The following is a 20,224-nucleotide window of genomic DNA, read 5'->3' on the forward strand; positions in this document are numbered from 1 at the left end:
CAAGACAGGACTTGCCCAGTTTCCTCTCTGCCGTCATGGAGCCTCGCTCTACAAACTCTTCCCGCGAGTCCCCAAGGGCAGCTGCTCTCATCTTTTGATGACGGCCAGCCAGTGACCTGGAAGGCGGCCCACAGGGACCCACGGAAACCACGCTGGTTGTTTATAAAGGTTGACGCTGGCAGGTTGCAACTGGGTAGTGACTTTCAAAGAATCTGATGGGCCAGGTGCTTTATTTAGCTATTCCGCTAAAAATAAACTTCAGAATTTCTACAACTTTTAGAAACAGACACTTCTCACCCACTTTCAACTTCATACAATAAAAAAAGCATCTGCAAGAATTGGAGTTAAGATGCCTGTCACTATAGCAGACTTTGAAGACAGTCTCCTTTTAAAACCTGTATTCTGTTACAGATAAACACGCTTTGTTCTCCAACGATTCCACCTGTGAACTAATTAGGGGTTTTTGCCCGCAACATGTGAGATTTTAAGTTCTGTGTTGTTAAAAACGAAATATCCAACTGGATGTGTGAAGTGGCTATGGAGATGGGTCAGAACAAGGTCATGTTCTAATCGGCAATCACTGACCCCTCTTGCAAGGCGGAAATCATCTCCTTCGCCCAGAAAACACCAGGGAAGGTGCTCCCTGTAAGTCCTAGTGAAGTCCTAACACAACTTCCACCTCCCCCCTCCTTATCTGAATGACTTTCTAGGGCTACCCTGTCAGGGGTTCCATAGACCTAGAGCCATAACAGACTTTCCAGTGGAACAAAGAAGAAGACCAGAGTATCTCCCCCGTTTATGCTCTTGGAAAGGGGCACATCCTCGAACAGCAGCAGAACGACTAACAGAAGGAAACTGTGAACACTGTCCAACTCTCGTCATGGCGACTCTCACCCAGCTACCTAAACACAAGAGGCCCAAGCCATTCTTGAGAACGAGATACAACACCGACAAGAAAAATAATTAGATTTAAAACCACAAACATCCACTGTAGTTTCTCCAGGACCAGCAGACTGTGGGCCTTGGTGTGAAGATAATACACATTTGTTGATGAAGGGGAGGGCCGACTTAACTACCTCGAGGGGGACATCTGAACTCTAGAAAGTCAGGGGGGCTCTGGCAGGTTTTATCTGCCCTCAGACCTCACCTCCAGGCGCAGAGGGAAGAAAGTCCTACAGGAGTTGGACCCATGCAAATGAAGCCTAATGGCTTTCCTTTAGAGAACCCCCGCAAACGTGGGGCGGGAGACAGGAAATGCAGATGAATGACTTCTCCAGTGCCACCTGAGTGAGGTCAGGCCGCTTTGCAAGGCTCACAGTTCATTGGTCTCTCCTTTTTCCTGTTTAGTGTCTCCTTCCTTTGACATCTTCACATCTCTCAGCCTTGAGCTGGCTCTAAGCAGCCCCACTTTCTTGCCTATCTTCAGATATCTATAAACACGGTTAGTCCCCATGGGTATCGTTCCGGGAGGAAAAAAAGTATTTGGCTGTGGGTTGGTGGGGGGGGGTAGCTCTTATTGTTTGCATTTGTTAAAATGAACATGTTACCACTTTTATACTAAAAAGAGGATTTTTTATAAACATAAAGTGTCTGGACTTTTTTTTTTTTTTTTTTTGAGGTGGTAGGGACAGAGGCAGAGGGGAGAGAGAGACTTGGAGTCCGACGCAGGGTTTGATCTCACAACCCTGAGATCATGACCTGAGCTGAAATTAAGAGTTGGGCACTTAAAACTGAGCCACCCAGAAGCTCCTGGGCTCTACATTAGAAGGTGATTTTCGAACACCTGGCGTAAAACAACAGGCCTATCTTGACCAGAACACTGTAGTATCATAAAGTAGGACTACCAAGACCTACACGTGAACGGCACAAGCAGCCGGAAAGGGTCTCACCACAGATTTTCTCATTTTGTCTTACCACCCAGTGATGGGAGCATTCATTCTGCTTGTCCCCCAGACGAAAGAAACCGAAGCTCAGGAAGGTCAGGGAGCCGCATGCAAGTTCACAGAACTTGCAGGCTGGGGTGTAGGGAGGGAGGAGCTAGTCTCGCTCAGACGGCAGTGCTCTTTCCAACCACCAAACCAATCCCCCAGGATCCTGCAAGGCACTGTCGAGGCAGAGCCTCCCGTGTGAAAGCCCCAGTAAGAGCGGGGTGTTGGGGTGCCTGGGTGGCTCAGTGGGTTAAAGCCTCTGCCTTCGGCTCAGGTCATGATCTCAGGGTCCTGGGATCGAGCCCCGCATCGGGCTCTCTGCTCAGCAGGGAGCTTGCTTCCTCCTCTCTCTCTGCCTGCCTCTCTGCCTACTTGCGATCTCTGTCCAATAAATAAATAAAATCTTTAAAAAAAACAAAAAAAGAGTGGGGTGTGTAAGGCCCGGGGACTCTTGAGTTAAGGCCATACTTACAAATGAAGATGACTGAGAAGGCACTTGGTGCCACAGAGGAGCTAAAAGAAAATGTAAGGGCCTCCTATGTTGCCAGAAGGAGGGCTCCTCTTCAGCTTGAAAGCTCAGAACTGGCTTCCTGGAGGAGGGGGTCTTGGCTCACACTCACAGGGTGGGAAGGGGTGAGCAGGCAGGGATGGAGGCAGAGGGCTGGGAACACAAGGGGCCTCGCTGGCCGCACTCAGAGAGGGACCAGGGGTCAGTGCGGCCGTCAGCTTTGGGGGGTGGGGGTGGGGAGAGGGAGAACCTGCTATATACTTTGCTCATGGCTGGAATCTAAAATACAGCTTTAAATTATTAAGGATCCTGGAATGCCACAAACTTCTGAAAACTGCCTGTCAGGATCACAAAGATGCTTGGCGGAAGGCTCTTTTCAAACCAAGTGTCAGAAATGAGAGACGAGCTGTGTGACCCCACTTCACCGCGCACGTGTTCATCAGCCATCAGTCGGCGGCTGGCGGTGGTGCGGCTGCGTGGAGAGCCCACAAATAAAACGGGAACTCGCAGTATGTGGATTTGTGTGATTTGCCTCCATATTAAAGTGGTGGGGGGAACCACCCCTTGGGTGCTTCTTTCCCAAACTGCGATATAAAGGTAGGAACCTTTTTTTTTTTTTTTTTTGAAGTCTTTTTTGGGAAAGGCGTAAAGCACACCCAGGACAGTCAGGGGACCATATTTTGTGCAACAGCAATTCTTCTAAATATAGAACGCACAGCGATCACAAGAGGGATGCGAGCAGTGTCCTTGGATGCTCCGCGGAACAGGCGGATGACAAAGCTGCTAAGAGGGTTTGCATCGAAATCCTGCGTTCCCCGATTTAGCAGAAGGCTTATTTCGCTCTCTTGCATGAGTGGGTTGCGGGAGCAGACCCACGGCAGTCGCATTTTGAATCCCATTCTTTGCCTTGTCCTAGGCCTGCCTTAAAGGCACATAAATCTCCCAGCTGGGAGAATTTGCTTTTTAACCAGGTACAAGTGAATTTCCTTAGCCAAACTCCGCCTATCCCTAACGCCTGCCAGATACCACAGGTCGATTTCATTCTTTTTCTTTCTTCTTCTTTTTTTTTTTTAACTTCACCTTCCCAACAGAAACATAAAAGGGGAGCTCTATAAACATTTCAGATTGCTAATATACTACCTCTTCTCATTCTTCTAAGTGGGAACTTTGCTCATGAGAGAAGGTGAGCATCTACTAAAAAGTAATTTTCTCTGTCAGAAGGGCTCCCCGAGCACTTGGTCGCAGCTGAAATGTGTTTTAATAAGGCCTTTCTCCTTTACAAGCCGGCGGCTTTCAGCTCTGTCCCCCAGCCTGAGCGAGGAGGAAGATGGCTCTCAGACATCCTTTTGTTGCTCTAATCAGAACCAGAAGGGCCGTAGTGACTTTCAGGCCTTGGGGAGCTGTAGTTCTTTTGTACCCATCTCATCCAAGAAATCAAGTTTGATTAATTTGTCATCGAGGCAAATGTGTGATCCCCTCAGAGCCAGGCCTTTGAAGTGGAACGCTGAACGGGGACTGCAGAAACCCCGGTCAGCGGGAGAAACGGTGATGGTGCCCAATCCGAGTTCTTCTGTGCGGCCGGAGCTGCCTGTTCTCATTTAAAACGCTCTAAAAACAACAACAACAGAACCCTTTTCCATACAAGGGTTCCGAGTTGGACGGCTCCCCGTCCAGAGTCTCCTTTTGTTTACTTGAACTCTGAAAAATAGAGTTAGACGGGCTACAAAGCCAGTAAGACCCAGAAAACACTGAGCCACACCACAAAGCACAGGGGCACAGGGCTCTGACCTCCTGCCAATCTTAAAAGACCACTTCGAGTGGGAGATTCGAGAGGGCTGAACCCGGTGTCAGCACGTGCTTCTGGAATGAATAATCGGAAGAGGTCTCCAGCTGGGTCATGGGACAGATGCTCATTTACGATGCTCTGGTCTTGTTAACCTGCACTTAGTGGAGTTCCTGAACTGCTGAAAATGCATAAGGTAGTGGCCCCGAGATATTATTTAATCCGAGACTTAGTGTCATATTTCTTGTTCAGATGCTATATATGCTTTATAAGGAATTACAGGGCTTTTAAAAATTACGGAGTAAGCAATCTTGAGACATTCCACAGTGTACGAATCCCCATATTGAACATGTCGGCGCACAGACCTTCTTTATGATGGTTACCCCTCAGGTATATACATAAAGACTCAGTGAGTTACCCAGCCAAAGTCCAGGGCTCCCTCAGCTTTTAAAGATGTCTGAAAAGCACCGACAAATTATAAACAGCCTTTGTGGTTAACTGAATTCCGTGTCAGAACTATTATTAGAGCATTTTAAAAACAATAATGAGATTAGTAAAAACACTCAGCTTTAGAAATCTAAGGATATTTTAACTTAAAAAAACCCCAAAACCTGCTTATAGCAACATTCAAACATGCCTTCCCCCCAGCATGCATTGAGTTCGTTCATAGTATGTGTAGGTATATGGAGCTCAAACATGTTTAAGATAGATTTCTTGCTTTTCTTATGGTCTAGTAGTTCCTAAGTTTTAATGATATTTGCCAATCTGCTCAAGAGTAAGCTCCATGAAGAACGGATGATGTCTTGCCTTGTTTATTTTTGTATCCCCAGTGCCTAGCAGCACGTCATAGCTGTTCAATAAATACTTTCTGAGTCAGTGAGTCAATATTCCATGTAATCCTTATCTCGGCTCTCCCAATGCCCACTGGCTTTCCTTAAGGCATCCAGCATTAAAAGAATATGCATGGACTACAAGGAACACTTGGGGGCCCCCCCTACGGTCCTCCTCCAACGATAAGTTTGAGTGCCTACAATCCACAGAGCATAACATGGGACTTATGTTTCAACGGTAATTGGATCAGCCTGGAAAACGTTTTCATCAGCTGGACTTCCTTCATCTACTCCTGAGTAACAATGGCAATAATGTCCTTAGAAAATAATTAACTGGAAGATTCATTCAGGTTTTTAACTGGTTCACAGCAAATGACCCGGAAGTCAGGTCCACAGAGCTCCAGTGAAGAACTTGTTTGTTTGACTTGTTTGGGCCACTATGGTGCGAAGAGGTAGAGAGATTGGTAGACAAGCAGTCACAAGACTACTGGATTTGGCCACCATTGCCATCAACGTGCAGGGCCTCGAACAGATTAAGCCAGACCAATCCGTCAAGGGGAAGGTGCCAAAGTTCCATTGGATCAGTTCGTTCTCTTTACCATGTGGACGTAGAGTCAACTAATAGAAGTACCATCGAGCAGCTCTCTACATGAGCAAAGTGCTGAGCTGGGTACTTAAGTATGTCATTGGCTTTGAAGAAGCTCTGTCTTCTTCCCTTCTGTAGATTAGGAAATTGGGGCTATGAGAGGATGAGTAACTTGCTTGAGGCACAAGCTAATGGGATTTCAACCCAATAAAACAAATTCCAAGCTAAGCTCTTTGCATTGTGCCAGTCTACCTCCCTTCCGATTGCTGACATCCAAGGCTAAGGTTTGGAAATCCCAGAGTGGTTCAACCCAGAGAGAATCCCACAGTCTCCCACAAAAACCACCAAACCATTACCCGGGACACCTAACGCTCTGGTCAAGAAACCAAATCCCATCTTCCCTGTTCTTCTCCTTTCCAATCTCCAATAGAAGCATTTGCAAACACAAATAGTTAAAGGTCACCAGTAAGAAGTAGAAGAGGATTTTGCATGATCCATCTGTGCTGGGATAATCCAGAATTGGCCGTGAATATGTTGAAGGGCCTACACTACACCAGTAATTCTTTTCCACCTGCCATCCACACCAGTCAAATGTGTTATTCTTGTACATTCTTTGGAGGAGAGTGTTAGGCATGTGCGTCTACAGATTGGGCACTCAATAAGTGAGACAGAAAAGCAAACTTCAAGTACAAATTTTTTAATTCCCAGCTAAAACCTTGAACAAGTAAGCAAGTAGATGGTGTACACTGGTTTCGAGACAAATCTGCTCATGTGGAACTGATGCAAAGAAGCGGATTAGGAAATGTGTATTTTTCCCACATAAGGTATGGAATGAAGGAAAGATCGTTGATTTTAACAGCCAGGAGATTCGGGGAGCTGGCTGCAACTTTGCCTCCAACTGCTTGTGTGACCTTAAGCAAATTCTTTATGCTTTCTGGGTCATTTCTTCATCTGTAAAATGCAAAGGTTGAACTAGGCCAGCGAGCTTTCCATCTTTTTCTTAAAGCTGTAGGTCCTTTCCTTTACAAAGTCCTCTAAGCAGTGTCAAGATCTTTGTCTACTGGAATCTTCCATCAAGCCTAGTGTCAGGAGAACAGGCTAGAGCCACAGCACCTGAGCTGTCCCTTTGCTCTGTGACGAACTGCCTGCGTGACTGTGGGCAAGTTATTTCACCCCCTCGAGTCTTAGCTTCCATGCACAGAAAATGGAGGGAACAATCATGACAGTGCCTCCTTGTATCTTGGGGAGAAGTAAATTAGTCTCTGTGCTTCCATGGCATGGAGCTCCAAACACCATTAGTTACCATTAAGTCACAGCTAGGAAGAGAGCCACACCGCATAGTAGAAGCGTACCAAACCCCATCGGCTCCCTGGCTTATGAGAGCAGCCCGGGCTTCAGGGTCATTCGGCACCTAGTGTTCAGAGAGCTTGTAAGTAACTTTGCTGAACCCAACTTTCACGAATAGAGGAGCTTCTATATAAAAAGGTAAAGGTGATATTTATCACCTGAGTGATAAAACCAGAAAGAAATGCAAGGAGTTGGTTACTGTAAGTCAGCATCAGGGTTATTCTAGCGGAGGCTCTTGGGATGGCTGGCAAAGATCTATTTCTCGACCTGGGTGCTGCTCTAGGAGTGTTCTGCATATAATGATTCACTAAGTTACACGTTTGTTTTGGGTGGTTTTCTGTATCTTTGTTTTATTTTTACAATAAAAAGTTTCTAAAAAGTGGTGTTTCATAAAACAAAATCAATGAGTATGTAAATTATGCCGAATGGCTTCCAAAATGTTAACAATTTGCCTTGCAATGCATGTCAGTATGGATGTGTTATTGTGTTACTACACTTTAAAAAATACTTTTAAAAATATACTTTACAATAGGAGCTTTGTTTGCAGTATCTAAAAGTATTTCTGTAGAACCAACCACCTGGAGAACACTTTTTGAAAGCCAACGGGCTTCTGTTAAACTGTTATTTATGATTCCATGACGTTGGATTTTTTTAAAAAAAGACACATTCTGAAAATCAGCGTCTTGTCCTTTATCATTTGACTATCTTCATGAAACACCAATTATTTTTGCCTCAAAAAGGGAATGCTGCATTAATATTTACCCTTCATTTCCAGCATTCTTTAGTCAGGGTGAGTCACAAAACTCCAAACTTTCTTAAGACCCGAAACCTCCCTCTAAGTCCATGCTTTCTAGAATTCTATATGTGCAAACAACAAATGATTTAAGTTCCCCAAGTGAAAGAGGAAATTGGGGAGTAAGAGCTTGTCCACATCTTTGAGGCTGGGAGGAGCCCACACATTTAACCATACCATCTGTACAAATCCTACCAGAGTCCAACATGCTTATGATTAGAAGGGCTTATGATTTATGCTTGCTAGTTAAATATGCTTATGATTTAAAATTATTTTCTCTGGCAAGAAATAACCTAGTCAGCGCCACAGCTTAGCCAGATGATGGGAAATAGATACATATTTCAATGGTACACATTTTAACTGGCTGAGCCCAGTAAATGCTACTGTTTTCTTTTCTTCCTGTAACAAAAGACCTATCTTCCTGTAGGATTCCAGAGGTTTTTAAACATACATTCATTACGGAAAGCAGTTAAAAAGTTCTGCAACAGAGGTTACTCTAACCAAAAGAATCACTGGGGTTGGCCTCTGAGAAACTGTATCTTCAGAGGGAAGGCAGAGCCCACAACCGAGAACATGTCCCCCAAAAGTGCATCGATAACCATTACATGATACAGCACCACAGAATACATGGCGGCAGTAATTAGACTCGAATGTGAGAAGGAGATATTGGGAAATCTTAACACCTTCAGGGTGTTATGCCCCGCCCCTCCAAGATTTCACAAAAAATCTGCTGTGTTCATGGTAACTGGGCATCACACACATAATCCTGAACCGCTTGCTTCTGCAGCGAGAGACAGGAAAGTCTGCAGATAAATGGGAGGAAGTACGAGTTCGCTGGTTTCTTTTTGTTTTTAGAGGGATATGTGGGACAGCCAGAAAGGAAGAGTAAGTTCACTTTACGTGGCGAAATGGGGGACAGTTGGATCTTAGGGGCAAATCAGAGGACAGGAGAGAAATAAGAGTAATTGACTTATTCTAAAATGAGACCATTCTTAGCAAAAAGTAGTGAAAAGGAAGGAAAATGAGTGAATTGTGTTTTCCAAATGCTGAAGAGGAACGCTGTCACCAAATATGTTCAACAGGGGAGTAGAAAACCAGCCGTGTTTCCTGTCAGAGCACCTCAGACGGCTGTCTATGTGTCACACACCGTGTGTCACACGCCGTGCTGGGAGCTTCACGCCCCTATGCCTGCTGGACCGAAAGGCTCAGCAAGAGTGGGAATAAACAGTGTGGTGACCCTCACCACACATACACTCGGACCCTAGTTGAGATGAAGCAATGTGGTTAATGAAATGGCATGAAATTTTAAACCCGAGGGAGGAGAAGGACCTTTCTGTTCCACAGAATCCCAATACAGAGTGAAAATGAGTGGCAACAGATGAGAAAAAAAATCTCAGTAGAAAGTCTACAACCTCATGGACCCTTAACCCCCCACAAAGTTATAACTTGAGAAAAGGAGCACCGATTCATAACAGCGCAGTCCCAAAGGAGAAAACTACAAGAACTTTTACATGAAAAGCCTAAACATTTGCCCTAAATACATAAATCACTACATTTTCGAGGAAGAAAAGTACAGTCTAGTCTTACCTTATTGCTGCAAAAGGCTGGAATAAAAATTACTGACTCATGGAAGCAACTTTCACATGTATCTGAACATCAAACACAACACACAATATAAAATCAAAAATAACTAGAACAGAAAAGTTTTCAGTCTGACCTTAAAAATACTGAGCAAATCACTGGATGAAGCCAGATCAAAAGGAAGGGCATTACACCAGCTTGTAGCCATATGTGGAAGGGCCCCAACCGCACAGGGCACAGATGGTATACAATGAGGAGGGGTGAGCAGCAGATCCAAAACATAAGGCAAATAAACCTGCTTCGGCTTTCACACAGGTAGGACAGTTTCAAAGGATGAATAACTTTGAATGCAACTGATAAGATTTTAAATTTGGGCTAACCGGTGCTAGATGTCTCCAGCTAAAGTGTGCTCACTGGCTTAAACTCTGAAATCCTTGGTGTAGTAATTTAAATGAAACTAAAATCTCAGGGAGGACACATACCAGGGGACGGTAACTTGTTATTAAATGATAACTGAGTAGTTAAAACTTAAAAAACAAACAAACAAACAAACAAAAAACCCAAAACACGGTGGTTGTGAGCCATATTAAGGTCTGAGAAATAGGGGTTGGGGAGGAATTTAATGCATGCTCACAAAATTAATAGCTCTATTTGAAAGCAGAAACCCTACAAGTTTTATTAAAATGTTCAAAGTCCCCATTCATCACAGAAGGAAAAGTGCTATAATTAAAATTTTCACCTCTTTAAACTTTCTTAGGTAAAAAAGACAAAAGATACCATTGATTTTCTACAGAAAACTCAGAAACGCTTGTATTTACTTCATGCTTGTTTCTCTAATACAAAGCTGACCGTTTTATAAATCTCGAACACTTGCTCCAAAATAAAAGTTTCAGAAAAATTCTCTCACTTCAACATTAGGAGTCGAAATCCTCACAAAGAAATCTTGCATTTCATTAAATGAGTTAGATAGCTTTTTTGAAGCAGCAACCCAAACAAACATTAAACACAGATTTCTTCAACCTCATGATTTCTGAAGGACACAAAAGCATAGAATATCCAAAAGGCCATTTTATTGGATATTCTAATCAGTACATTCAACACACACATATACAATGGAACTCTAAATTTTAGCAGCAATGATGGACAGAAAAATACTGACTTCACAATGACTTCTGATTATCATTTACATGGTTTTAGGGAATACTTACTTGATTTTTTTTGGACACTTCTTTGTATTAGAGAATCTCTCCACTTTAGTAACGGCTTTGCTAAGCTACGTCTAGAAGTGACAATTTTAGTGGAAATTCTTCCCAGGCTACTTTGATAGTCATTTGAACAGTTTTGCGTTATTTTACATGCAATTTTATAGCTCTATAACGTTCATTTAATCTTGTTCAATGATGCTGAACCCCAGATGCCATAAGATATTATAGAAAAGTAGTTACTGCACATATGGAGTAACTACTTTTTCTGAACATTAATTTCTTTTCTCTTAACACGCTGAAATGGTATTTAGAAAAGAGAAAAGCCACCACTCTGTAGTAAAGGTTTTATATCATGGACTTCCAGAGACGGGCTACTTATTACCGCTGTGGCCCTAGCCATAAAGTTCCTATTTACGAGCATGATCTTCTCAAGTCTTAGTGATAATGGCTTTCTCCAGCCTTCCTGGGGTTGTTGGTATTACAATTCCAATCAGGTCACCTAAGAGCTTGGGAAGGTGGAGTGGGAGGCTCTCCTCCTTTGTGATAGGTGAGGGCTGGGTATGAACAGGGGGTTCTCCAAGTGAGGTCTGAGGGCCATCCACATTACAATCACCGGGACTCTTGCTAAAAAAGGCAGATATCTAGGCCTGCCAGACCTGGCGGATCAGAACCTCTAGGGCCGGGGCTGAGACACGTGCAAGTTGAGTAAGCACCTCAGTGATTCTTCTGCACGCTAAAGGGTGAGAAGCACTGGCAGATGATCTCGAAGGTCCCTTCCACTCTAAAATTCAAAGACTCGGTGAGTTTCCTTTTAGAAACGGAGTAGCGTCAGCAAGATGAGAGGATTTCTACGACACGAGATGGTGACTTTGAGCCTGAATGCGCTAACCTGAGAAGTGCTTGGATGTGGATGTATATGTGAATATAGAAAACGGAAACAGAACAGCATAATCCGATGTGTAAAGAACCTATTTGAGCTTTCTTCCTTGTGACAGGACGAGGGGGAGAACCCACTCTAATCGCTAGGCAGAAGCATGGGTCCAAAGTGCGTTCCCATCTTTTCCCTTGGCACCTTGTGACCCCTCCCACTTGTCCAGGCAATTACCCAGGCTTGTACAACCCTGAGTCGCCACACTCTTAAGTAATTTTTAATTGCTCGGCATACATTCTTTTCAGAAATAAACTACCTACAGGCAGTCCTCTACTTTTCCTTGTTAGGAGTGAAATCGTACAGAAATACACAGTCTAGGAAAGGTGAACAGCAAACTTATGTTTTTAAAGGCGAGTTCCATATTTAGAAAGCCCTTAAAAAAACCTGAAAACCAAACCCTAGTTTTACTTCTGCCTTCGGGCACAATATTTGATGAAACATTCCTGGTATTTCCTATATGTTAGTTTATTTCGTTCTTTCTCTTTGTCACTGCTTAGAGGCTCACTGAGAGCCTAAGAATTGAGCTTTTTAAAGCACATCCAGAGTGTTCTGTCTTTCACACGTTCTTCTCCGGTATTGGAGAGCTAAACTCTATTGGTAGTATCTAACTGCATTTTTATAAAAGCAGAAGAGCAAAATGCACTCGAATCTTAAAATAATCGCACAGACCTAGCTGGGTAAATGGTGCTGAGCCGGACCGGTTGGCTGGAAGGCAGCGCCCTCATGTGATAGCTCCAAATGTTGTCACTTTTGTTTTAAGCACAAAAGATGGGACCTTCTAGGAGCTGGTCTTCTCACAGCAAAGGCCGACCTCCTGTCCCAACAAGGTTATTTTCAAACACCAAACTGGAGCACCGCTTTAGTCACTGAGAGTCAGAGGAAGAAAATGAGAGGCTATCTGGCCACCTAGGGGCGTATCACTGGCCAGACGGGATCGGGTATGTAGTGCTTGGCCTGGGTGAGCTGTCTGGGAGTTCGGTTGACAGACATGAGTGTTCTCAGTTTGAGGAATCTGGACTGGGTATGTAGCCTGCAGACTCTAATGCCCAGCTCTGTCCCTTGCTACCCCATGTCCTTTCACAAGGGACGGGTTTCGTCAAGGCTCTGCTAGGAGCCGGCACGGTGTGTCTATCACTCAATGACACCCAAAGTTTCGTTCATCTATAAGGTCTTGGAACTGTGTGTATGGTGCAGGCCTGAGCTGAAGTCAAGAAGAGAGTTGAGAAGGAGTCAAGTTAAACTATTTAAAGTTTTATGAGAGTTGTGTTTTCCCTTTTGCGTTTTTTTGCTGTCACTTTCACCGTGAATTTAATAGCCATGTTATAGTAAATGTACATGTTCACTGTAAACTATCCCCTCATTTCAGAAGTGTGGAAAAGTTGGGCAGTGAATCTTTAAGTGGAATAAGCCAACACTTCGGGTTGTGCTTACAGAAGAAAAGTGAATACAGAGACAAGTTACTTTAAGTGGGTATCACCTGTCCTTATTAAATGGGTGTCACTTCCCCAAGTGTAAGCAAGCACCTGTGATCTAATGACCTAGTATGGGGCAGTGGGAGGAGAAAGTGCACACTGGTTTCCCTCAGAGACCCTGGCTTTCCATCCAGACCTAAGGAAGGACAAAAGCGAGCAAGTCAGCACTGTGGTTTCCATCAGGCTCTCTGGAGAGAGGACAGGCTGTACCTGCAAGGTCAGGACTGAAATCAGGATCCCCCCAAGGTGCCACCCACCCCCGCATGGGTACACTGCCCTAAACAAAAGTCTCATGCCCCACAAGATATTTCCTTGTATCTCAAAAAGAGTATTAGCTTCTTTAATCCAAGAAGGTAATGAGAGGTTTTTAGACTGATTAAATCAGCTTAGTTCGTACAAAGTCTATTAGGAACTAAATATTCAATTAAAACAATTTCCAAAGCAAAATCTGACAGACTCCACTCTTAGAGTAATTTAGGTAATAGGTTCTTAACATTTGGCAAATTAAATCCTTCTCACAGTTGGTATTTTCCGCAGGGTCAGAAATAGGTGCAGAAGTTCTCTGGGACAAAAATCTACTTTGTGTGTTAAGCCATGTGCCACGATCAGAAACAACAGAAACTCGAGAACATTAATGTGAGCCTAGCATTCCTATTTATTTTTTTTCTTCAAAGGCTACATACATGCAGAAGCTGAACATGTCATCACAATGCTTTAAATAAAGTTCAAAAAAAAATACTTCAAAATCCATTTACTTATGGAAATATATATGACAATTAAAATGAAGATAGGTCAATCATCCTTTTTTTCTACTCTATCAGAAAAATACTTATATTATAAAAAAGAATTTAAATTCATGTTCAAAATAATTTTTTAAAAAATCCTTGATGAATAATTTAAAAAGAAGTTGGATGTTAGTACAATGTTAAGGAAGCAAGTTCCAGGCTTTTGTAAAAAGGGGTCTGAAATCCTTATACCTCATTCTGAAATCACTGAGGAAAGTCAGTTTAGAAACAAAGGAGGTTTTCATGACTGTGATCATTGAGATTATGGTTGATATGGTTAGCAATGCAAGTGAAGGGCACAACTTTCATAAATAGATATCGCTGGAAGTATTTAAAAATGTTTGATGGGAGAATTTTATTTACAAACACAGGCTGGAGGTTTGAAGAGGCCCCACCTCTCTCTGCTGGTCGATACTGCAAGAGGTATTAAAAATCCTGGGTACAACGAAGTTCTGGGCACAGGGAGGTTCCTTTCTGTGACATGTATAGCGTGCACTAGCTCCCTGGACTCGGAAAAAGCCAGGAAGAGGAAGTGTCTTCAAATGGCCCTGCCTTTTTCAAATAACAGCAGTAGGAGGCTTGGCAGAGTCGAGAGAGGGAAACTGGCACATTTTGGAAAGAGTCTCAGTGTTCCAGAGGGTGGCCATTTCCTTCTACTAAAACCGGCATTTCTTTGGTAACATAATACAATATATATCAACAATTCCAAAAATGAATCTCGACACAATGCACTCTACGGTCCACTTTGCCAATGTTCACATTCATCCTGGAAATGAGATTTACCTTCCTGCTCCTAAATGACAAAGGCAGGGGAGAGCTGCCCAGGCAGGAAGACTATTGATTATTGGAAATCACATACAATGTGAGCAGGAAAAAGGGATGATCTAACAAAGTGTGTTTGAAAGGATTTGGAAAGCCCTAAGTGGGCACACACATCCAAAATTCAGAAGTAGCTTTAATGCAAACAATTACAATACCTCTACCTCTTCAAATCAGAAATACAAGGTCTCCTACCAGGAGAAATCCATTGCCACCACTCTATGCCTATCCTTGGAGAGGGCCAAATTGAAATTCTGGTTAGACATACTTCCATAGATGGTGTGAAGACCTCGAGTTTGATTTATATCCTGAAATATTCAACTGCGATTATAGTTTTCGTGTTCGGCAACCCAACTATTATTTTCCTTTTATTGCTAAAAAAAAAAAAAAAAAAAGTTTAAAAAGGAAAAATAAAAGATGTGTGTGCTGTCAGTGCAAAATCAGATTAAGTATGGTTTTTCTTTTCCCTGGGACAGAAGAAAACAATGCCCAGTGCACAGTCTTTAGGAATGTGTCACAACAAATAATCAAGACAGGTTTCACCAAGCTAGTATTCCTCCAAGTACAGTGTGGTTTTCAAAAGCAGTATTGTCACGATTAGGCAAATTCTCATGAACTAGGTACAGCAGAGCTACTCAAAGGGAAACCGATTTCTTGTGCCTCAATGAAAGGGGAGTGTAGAAAACAACAATTAGACTGAATAAGGAAATTTAAAAGGAAAAAAAGAACAACAACAATAACAACAACAACAAAAAAACAAAAAACAAACCCAGAGTGAAAAGAGCAGAGAATTTAGAAAGCAAAAGAGAGAGAGAGAGGAAAAAAAAAAAAAAAGCAAGTAATGTGACGGTAGAACCCCACACATTTCCCCCCCACCCCACCTGCCACTTGGAGCCCTAATCGCCCCGTCTGCAAGGACAGAACCCACTCTAAATGGACCAGCATCGGGCTTCGGCAAGTCTTCTCTTCACTCTCCCTCCTGTTAAGACCGTTTCCAAAACCAATCAGCAAAGGACAAAGAATTCTTTACAGAGTGTGCAATTAGTGTTTTCCACGTCCACCTTCAAAAGCATGATGCTCTTCATGGGCTAAAGGACAGAAAAAAACAAAAAAGAAAAAAAGGAAAGAAAACTTTAAGCAAAGGATGGGGCAACCCTTCTCTAAGGCATCTCATTCAGTTTCCCCAAAGGCTGGCAAGAACGCAAATACCTTTTTGTGCCAGTAACTCTTAGCTAAGGCGCGCATTTCCTGAGAAACGGAATCATGAAAATTAAAACAAGGAATAAACAAGCAATGGGCATGCTGCCTGTTTCTTCTTGCTGTGCCGAGAGGATGAGTAATCCCCACGAGCTGATGAAGAGAATATGCAGGGCCTCCAATGCTATGGGGTGCGGGGAGAATGTGCCCCACGGGATGCGCAGGGTGGGGGAACCCAATGTTACCCACGCCAGGGCTGTGCACGGACCTAGCTTTAAAAATAAAATAAAACAAAAACAAAGCAAAGCAAAGAACAACACAAGTGGGTAAGCAGTCCTATCACATCCCCCCACCGCTGAGCACCCTCTGTGGGAAATGAAATTTCATAAAACGGATGGGACTGTTATTTTTTCCAATCATGTTGTTCATTTTTTTTCCCCTCAGTCCTGTTGTCTGGCTGGCAAAGTCACTAATTACAGCTGGGGACCCTAGGATAAAAAATGGCGCTATCAAAGATACTTTTCAAAGACTTAAAATTTTATAAAGAAGTGGGAAATAAGACATTCATAATACATATAATATTTTCTCCAAGGCAAAAAAGGCTGAGTGGGAAAGTCCACTTCCTGGAATCTGACTAACATCGTCATGAAGCAAGGGCAGATTCTCTTCTCTTGAACGGAAATGTTGCTCCAGCTTGGGTCTGATAAAGCCCAAGGCAACTCACAATTCTCTGTGCTTTGTCTCCCTGGGCCCTCCCCTGCGGGCTGTGCGTGATGTCCTAGGAAGGCACGGATGGACTGGTCCATTCCACCTGTCAAGCCCCTCCCATTTCTCTGTCTTTAATAAAGACTAAGTTCTTCAGACTGTTGTCTGCAGGGGTGAAGCGGTGGGCACAGGGACCGTTTTCCCTTCAGGATCATCCTGGATGTTCGCACCAACCTGTTCTTCATTTGGATAAAATCCTGGGGGAATCATACCTATTAGCTCCCAGGGTTACTGTGGGTTGGCCAAATTCCCAAGGAGACCCTACAATCCCAAATGATTTAACTGAATGCTTTTTGCATGTAGAACTTTAGAAATATCCCCTACCCCCACTTTTTTCTCTTGAAAACAGATTTTTAGGGCTGGTACCAAAGCAAATATGGTCTGTTCTGCAGTGAAATATAGAGTGCCGCAGGGTCAGGTAGGGTAGGCCCAGACCTCTTGGTGATGCTGGGCTCCAACTGAGGAACTGAGACATATGGATTGAGCCGGGATTTTCATGACTCTGAGTGTGAGGGCAGTCTGCGGCAGTCATGGCTGAGACATGGAAGTCGCGTAACTGTCACGGGTTATGGAGCTAGCTGAATAGAACATTCAGAACTGGGGGAGTCCTGCGAGATAGAAGTTCTTTCAGCCTTGGATGAGCCTTGGTGGGAAGATAATATAGAATTCTCGAAACTGGGAGTCAAGAGATCTTGCTCTGGAAAGGGGCGAGAATACGTATTTTGCGCTACACAGGCCGCGTGTTCTCTGTCCCAACAGTGAACTCTGCCACCATCGGCACTGAGCAGCCAGACACGGTATGTGCACGAACGGGCACCGCTAGGCACCCATACACTTTATCTATATATGGACACGGAAATTTGAATTTCATACAATTTTCATGTGCTACGAAATGTCGTTCTTCCCCTGATTTTTTCCAACCATTTAAAGATGTGAAAACCATTCTTAGCTGCAGCCCCTGCTGAAGAAGGCAAGGAGGGGGCAGATTTGGCAAAAGGTTCCTAGTGTGCCAACCTCTGCTCTAAATAATTCTCCCATCAGAAAAGATGTCATTCAGCTGCTCTGAAGAACATAACGGAATGGGTATGGGGTGTCGGAAAGGTCTCCCTGTACACTGTGAGTGTCTCCGTCAAATAATTAATCTGTGTCCAAATCCCATATAGCTTAACAACAGCCCACTCATCTCCCCTCCCTCTTGGAGGCCTTGACCCAAGATGCTTGGGCTCTTTCCACACAGGAAATCTGCCATGTCACCTGGCTTCTGTACACTTGTGAATACTTACACAGGATCCTGTTAACAAGACAGAATCAAAGCATGGAGTTGGCCATTCCTAACTTAGCTCACGCTACGACTGTTCTTCATCATGCTGTGAATAAGATTTCTGCCCAAACCTCATTTTTCCAAATCAATTCTGCAGCACGTGGTGTATAATAATCCTACTGAGTAAAGGACTGCCTGCTTTATATAAAATAAAGAGAATTGCTTGTTTTTTCCAATTCAAATTTTTATTTGAATAATCTTTGAGTCTTTAAATGTTAATTTATGCCATTAAAATATGGATTTCTACAGAGACCCTAGCCAGTTCTGCATTACTCACAAACTTCACAATGGCATCTATCTTTAGGGCAACTAGTCAGCTTGATTCAACGGGCCAGGTTGCAGCTTCTCCCCCTTGCTTGGCTTGCCCTCCCCCTTCCTCCCCAAGCCATCACAACAACTAAGCAGTAATTCATCCATGTTCGGTCTTACCTGATTATTACCAGTGCCCTAACAACTCGCCTAACCGCTCTATGGCTTCATTTTCTAGTGAAATACTCCTATCATCTTGGACCTGCTATGAACTGTGTTACTTGGAAATTTAATCAGAGAATTTTGAAGCAGAAGGAACCTTGGAGATCATTTAAGACCAACCTCCTCAATAGTCTGATGACAAAGTAAAAGGACAAGAAAAGTGTGATCTGCTCGAGGTCCCATGGTTGAAGGGGAACAAAAATTCAGAGGGCCTGACTTGATGATCCCAAATTTGCTTCTCTCCTCTTTTGAGTGGGTTCAAAGGTAGGAAAGACTCCTGTAGCCCCATTCGTAAGTGGCCATGAAATATACTTCCTTCCAGAGAGTTAGTCTCATGAAGCAGAAAAAAATAAGAAAAGACCCTTGGTGACCTTTCAATTAATATGTGGATTGAAATACAATTAGGGTTCCCCAAGGACTGAAAATTGTATCCATAAATGTGCAGTTTCCACACTGCACAGCCAAGAATCCACTTCGGCAGGGCCATTTTTCTGTCTCTTTTATTGAAACTTTTATTTAAAATTCAGGAGCTAAGCACCTGCTGAATATCTACAGCAACATATCAGTCTTGTTGCTTAAAATCTAAATCCCTTGGCCTGTGATTTTATGATTCCTTCGAGGGAGGCCTTTGTTTTAATAACCTCTGTCATACCAAGACAATCCCAAAAGAACATTTGATTTTTTTTTTTTCCCTCCTTTTTGGCAAGGGGTTGGGAAAAGTGAAACAATAATGGAGTGTATTTCAACAAGACTGAGATGCACTCCTCACCCCACATCAGAAGACCCCTGGCATCAATAATACATCATAGTTTAATTGGGCGTCTTTTATTTTTCTCTCTTGGTGATTATAAAATAATACTTATCATCAAAGGCATCTTAGAGTCAATGAAATTCCACACAGTTAAAAAAAAAAAAACACTGGGTTATTGACTCTTGGAATGGTTTGGGAAACGGGAATTCATCAGATGTATGTAGAGGGCTGTCGGTACGTTTCTCGAACTCACTGTTAAAAGTGTAACCTGCAGTTTGATCTACCAAACATTCATTTAATCGCACTAAGCTGTTTTCATTATGAAAAAGATGACTTTTTCAAAAGAGCACACAAAAGCAATGAACATGAATCATGATGGAAACAATGGGTCCACACACCTATTCATACTGTTAACATTTCACCACTGTGCGTGAATTCTCTTTCGTTCTGTGTCACAGTCCTCCGTAATGAGGAAGTATTAGCATTTCAGTAGCACATTCAATCACCCCTGCGCTCAGAACGAGTTCCTCCACAAATATAGATGTTATACATTATAAATTCCTGTTTATGAAGGGATGATTGAATATCTACCTGCCAGCTCATATAATAGAATTCTTGTTATTCTTGTTTCAAACAGAAGGTAATTTTTTCCTGAGAGTGACAAATTTAAGGTCAGGTTTAAATTTCCGAAATAACCAATACAACACGTATCACCTTTTCTGATCCATGTGTTTGGGTGACAATAAAAGCTCATTTTAATTTCTTGAGACTGAACCTTTTTTTTTTTTTTTTAAACACTTACATGTATTTTATCAAATTATTTTCTGGATTATAAAATTTTGAGTGATTCTGCCTTCACCTCATTTGCAACATAGTCTCTACCTTTTTAAAAGTAATCATGGAATAAACTAGAAAGTAATAACTGAAAATAGAGCACTTACGTTTATAAAATACTGCTTTAAAAGATATGTGGGGCAGAAGTTCATAGATCTTTTCTAACACGGTCGCTTCACCCACTAGAGAGGCGTTTACATTCCAGACTTGGACGACATCTTCCCGGTCGCGAACGCTGACACTGACTCCTATGACTTCGTCATCTGAGGGGAAGGCAGGGAATAAAGAAATAAGCAGTAATTCCAAGTCTGTCTGCG

At 42.9% G+C, this 20,224-nt stretch overlaps 1 protein-coding gene across 3 annotated transcripts in view; it reads right to left on the reverse strand.

The window, feature by feature from the left end:
* EIF4E3 (eukaryotic translation initiation factor 4E family member 3) overlaps window positions 1–20,224 on the reverse strand; it is a 187,176-nt gene that overhangs the window by 135,014 nt on the left and 31,938 nt on the right. For 2 of the 3 annotated variants that reach the window (XM_032359654.1, XM_032359645.1), the window contains exon 6: window positions 20,015–20,170. In XM_032359654.1, coding sequence (XP_032215545.1) covers window positions 20,015–20,170 — 156 coding nt within the window. Of the gene's footprint in view, window positions 1–13,595; window positions 15,657–20,014; window positions 20,171–20,224 lie in introns of those variants that run through there. The other variant, XM_032359659.1, reaches the window with a different exon arrangement.

Source organism: Mustela erminea, chromosome 1 (assembly GCF_009829155.1).
Source record: "Mustela erminea isolate mMusErm1 chromosome 1, mMusErm1.Pri, whole genome shotgun sequence".
NCBI classification, from domain to species: domain Eukaryota; kingdom Metazoa; phylum Chordata; class Mammalia; order Carnivora; family Mustelidae; genus Mustela; species Mustela erminea.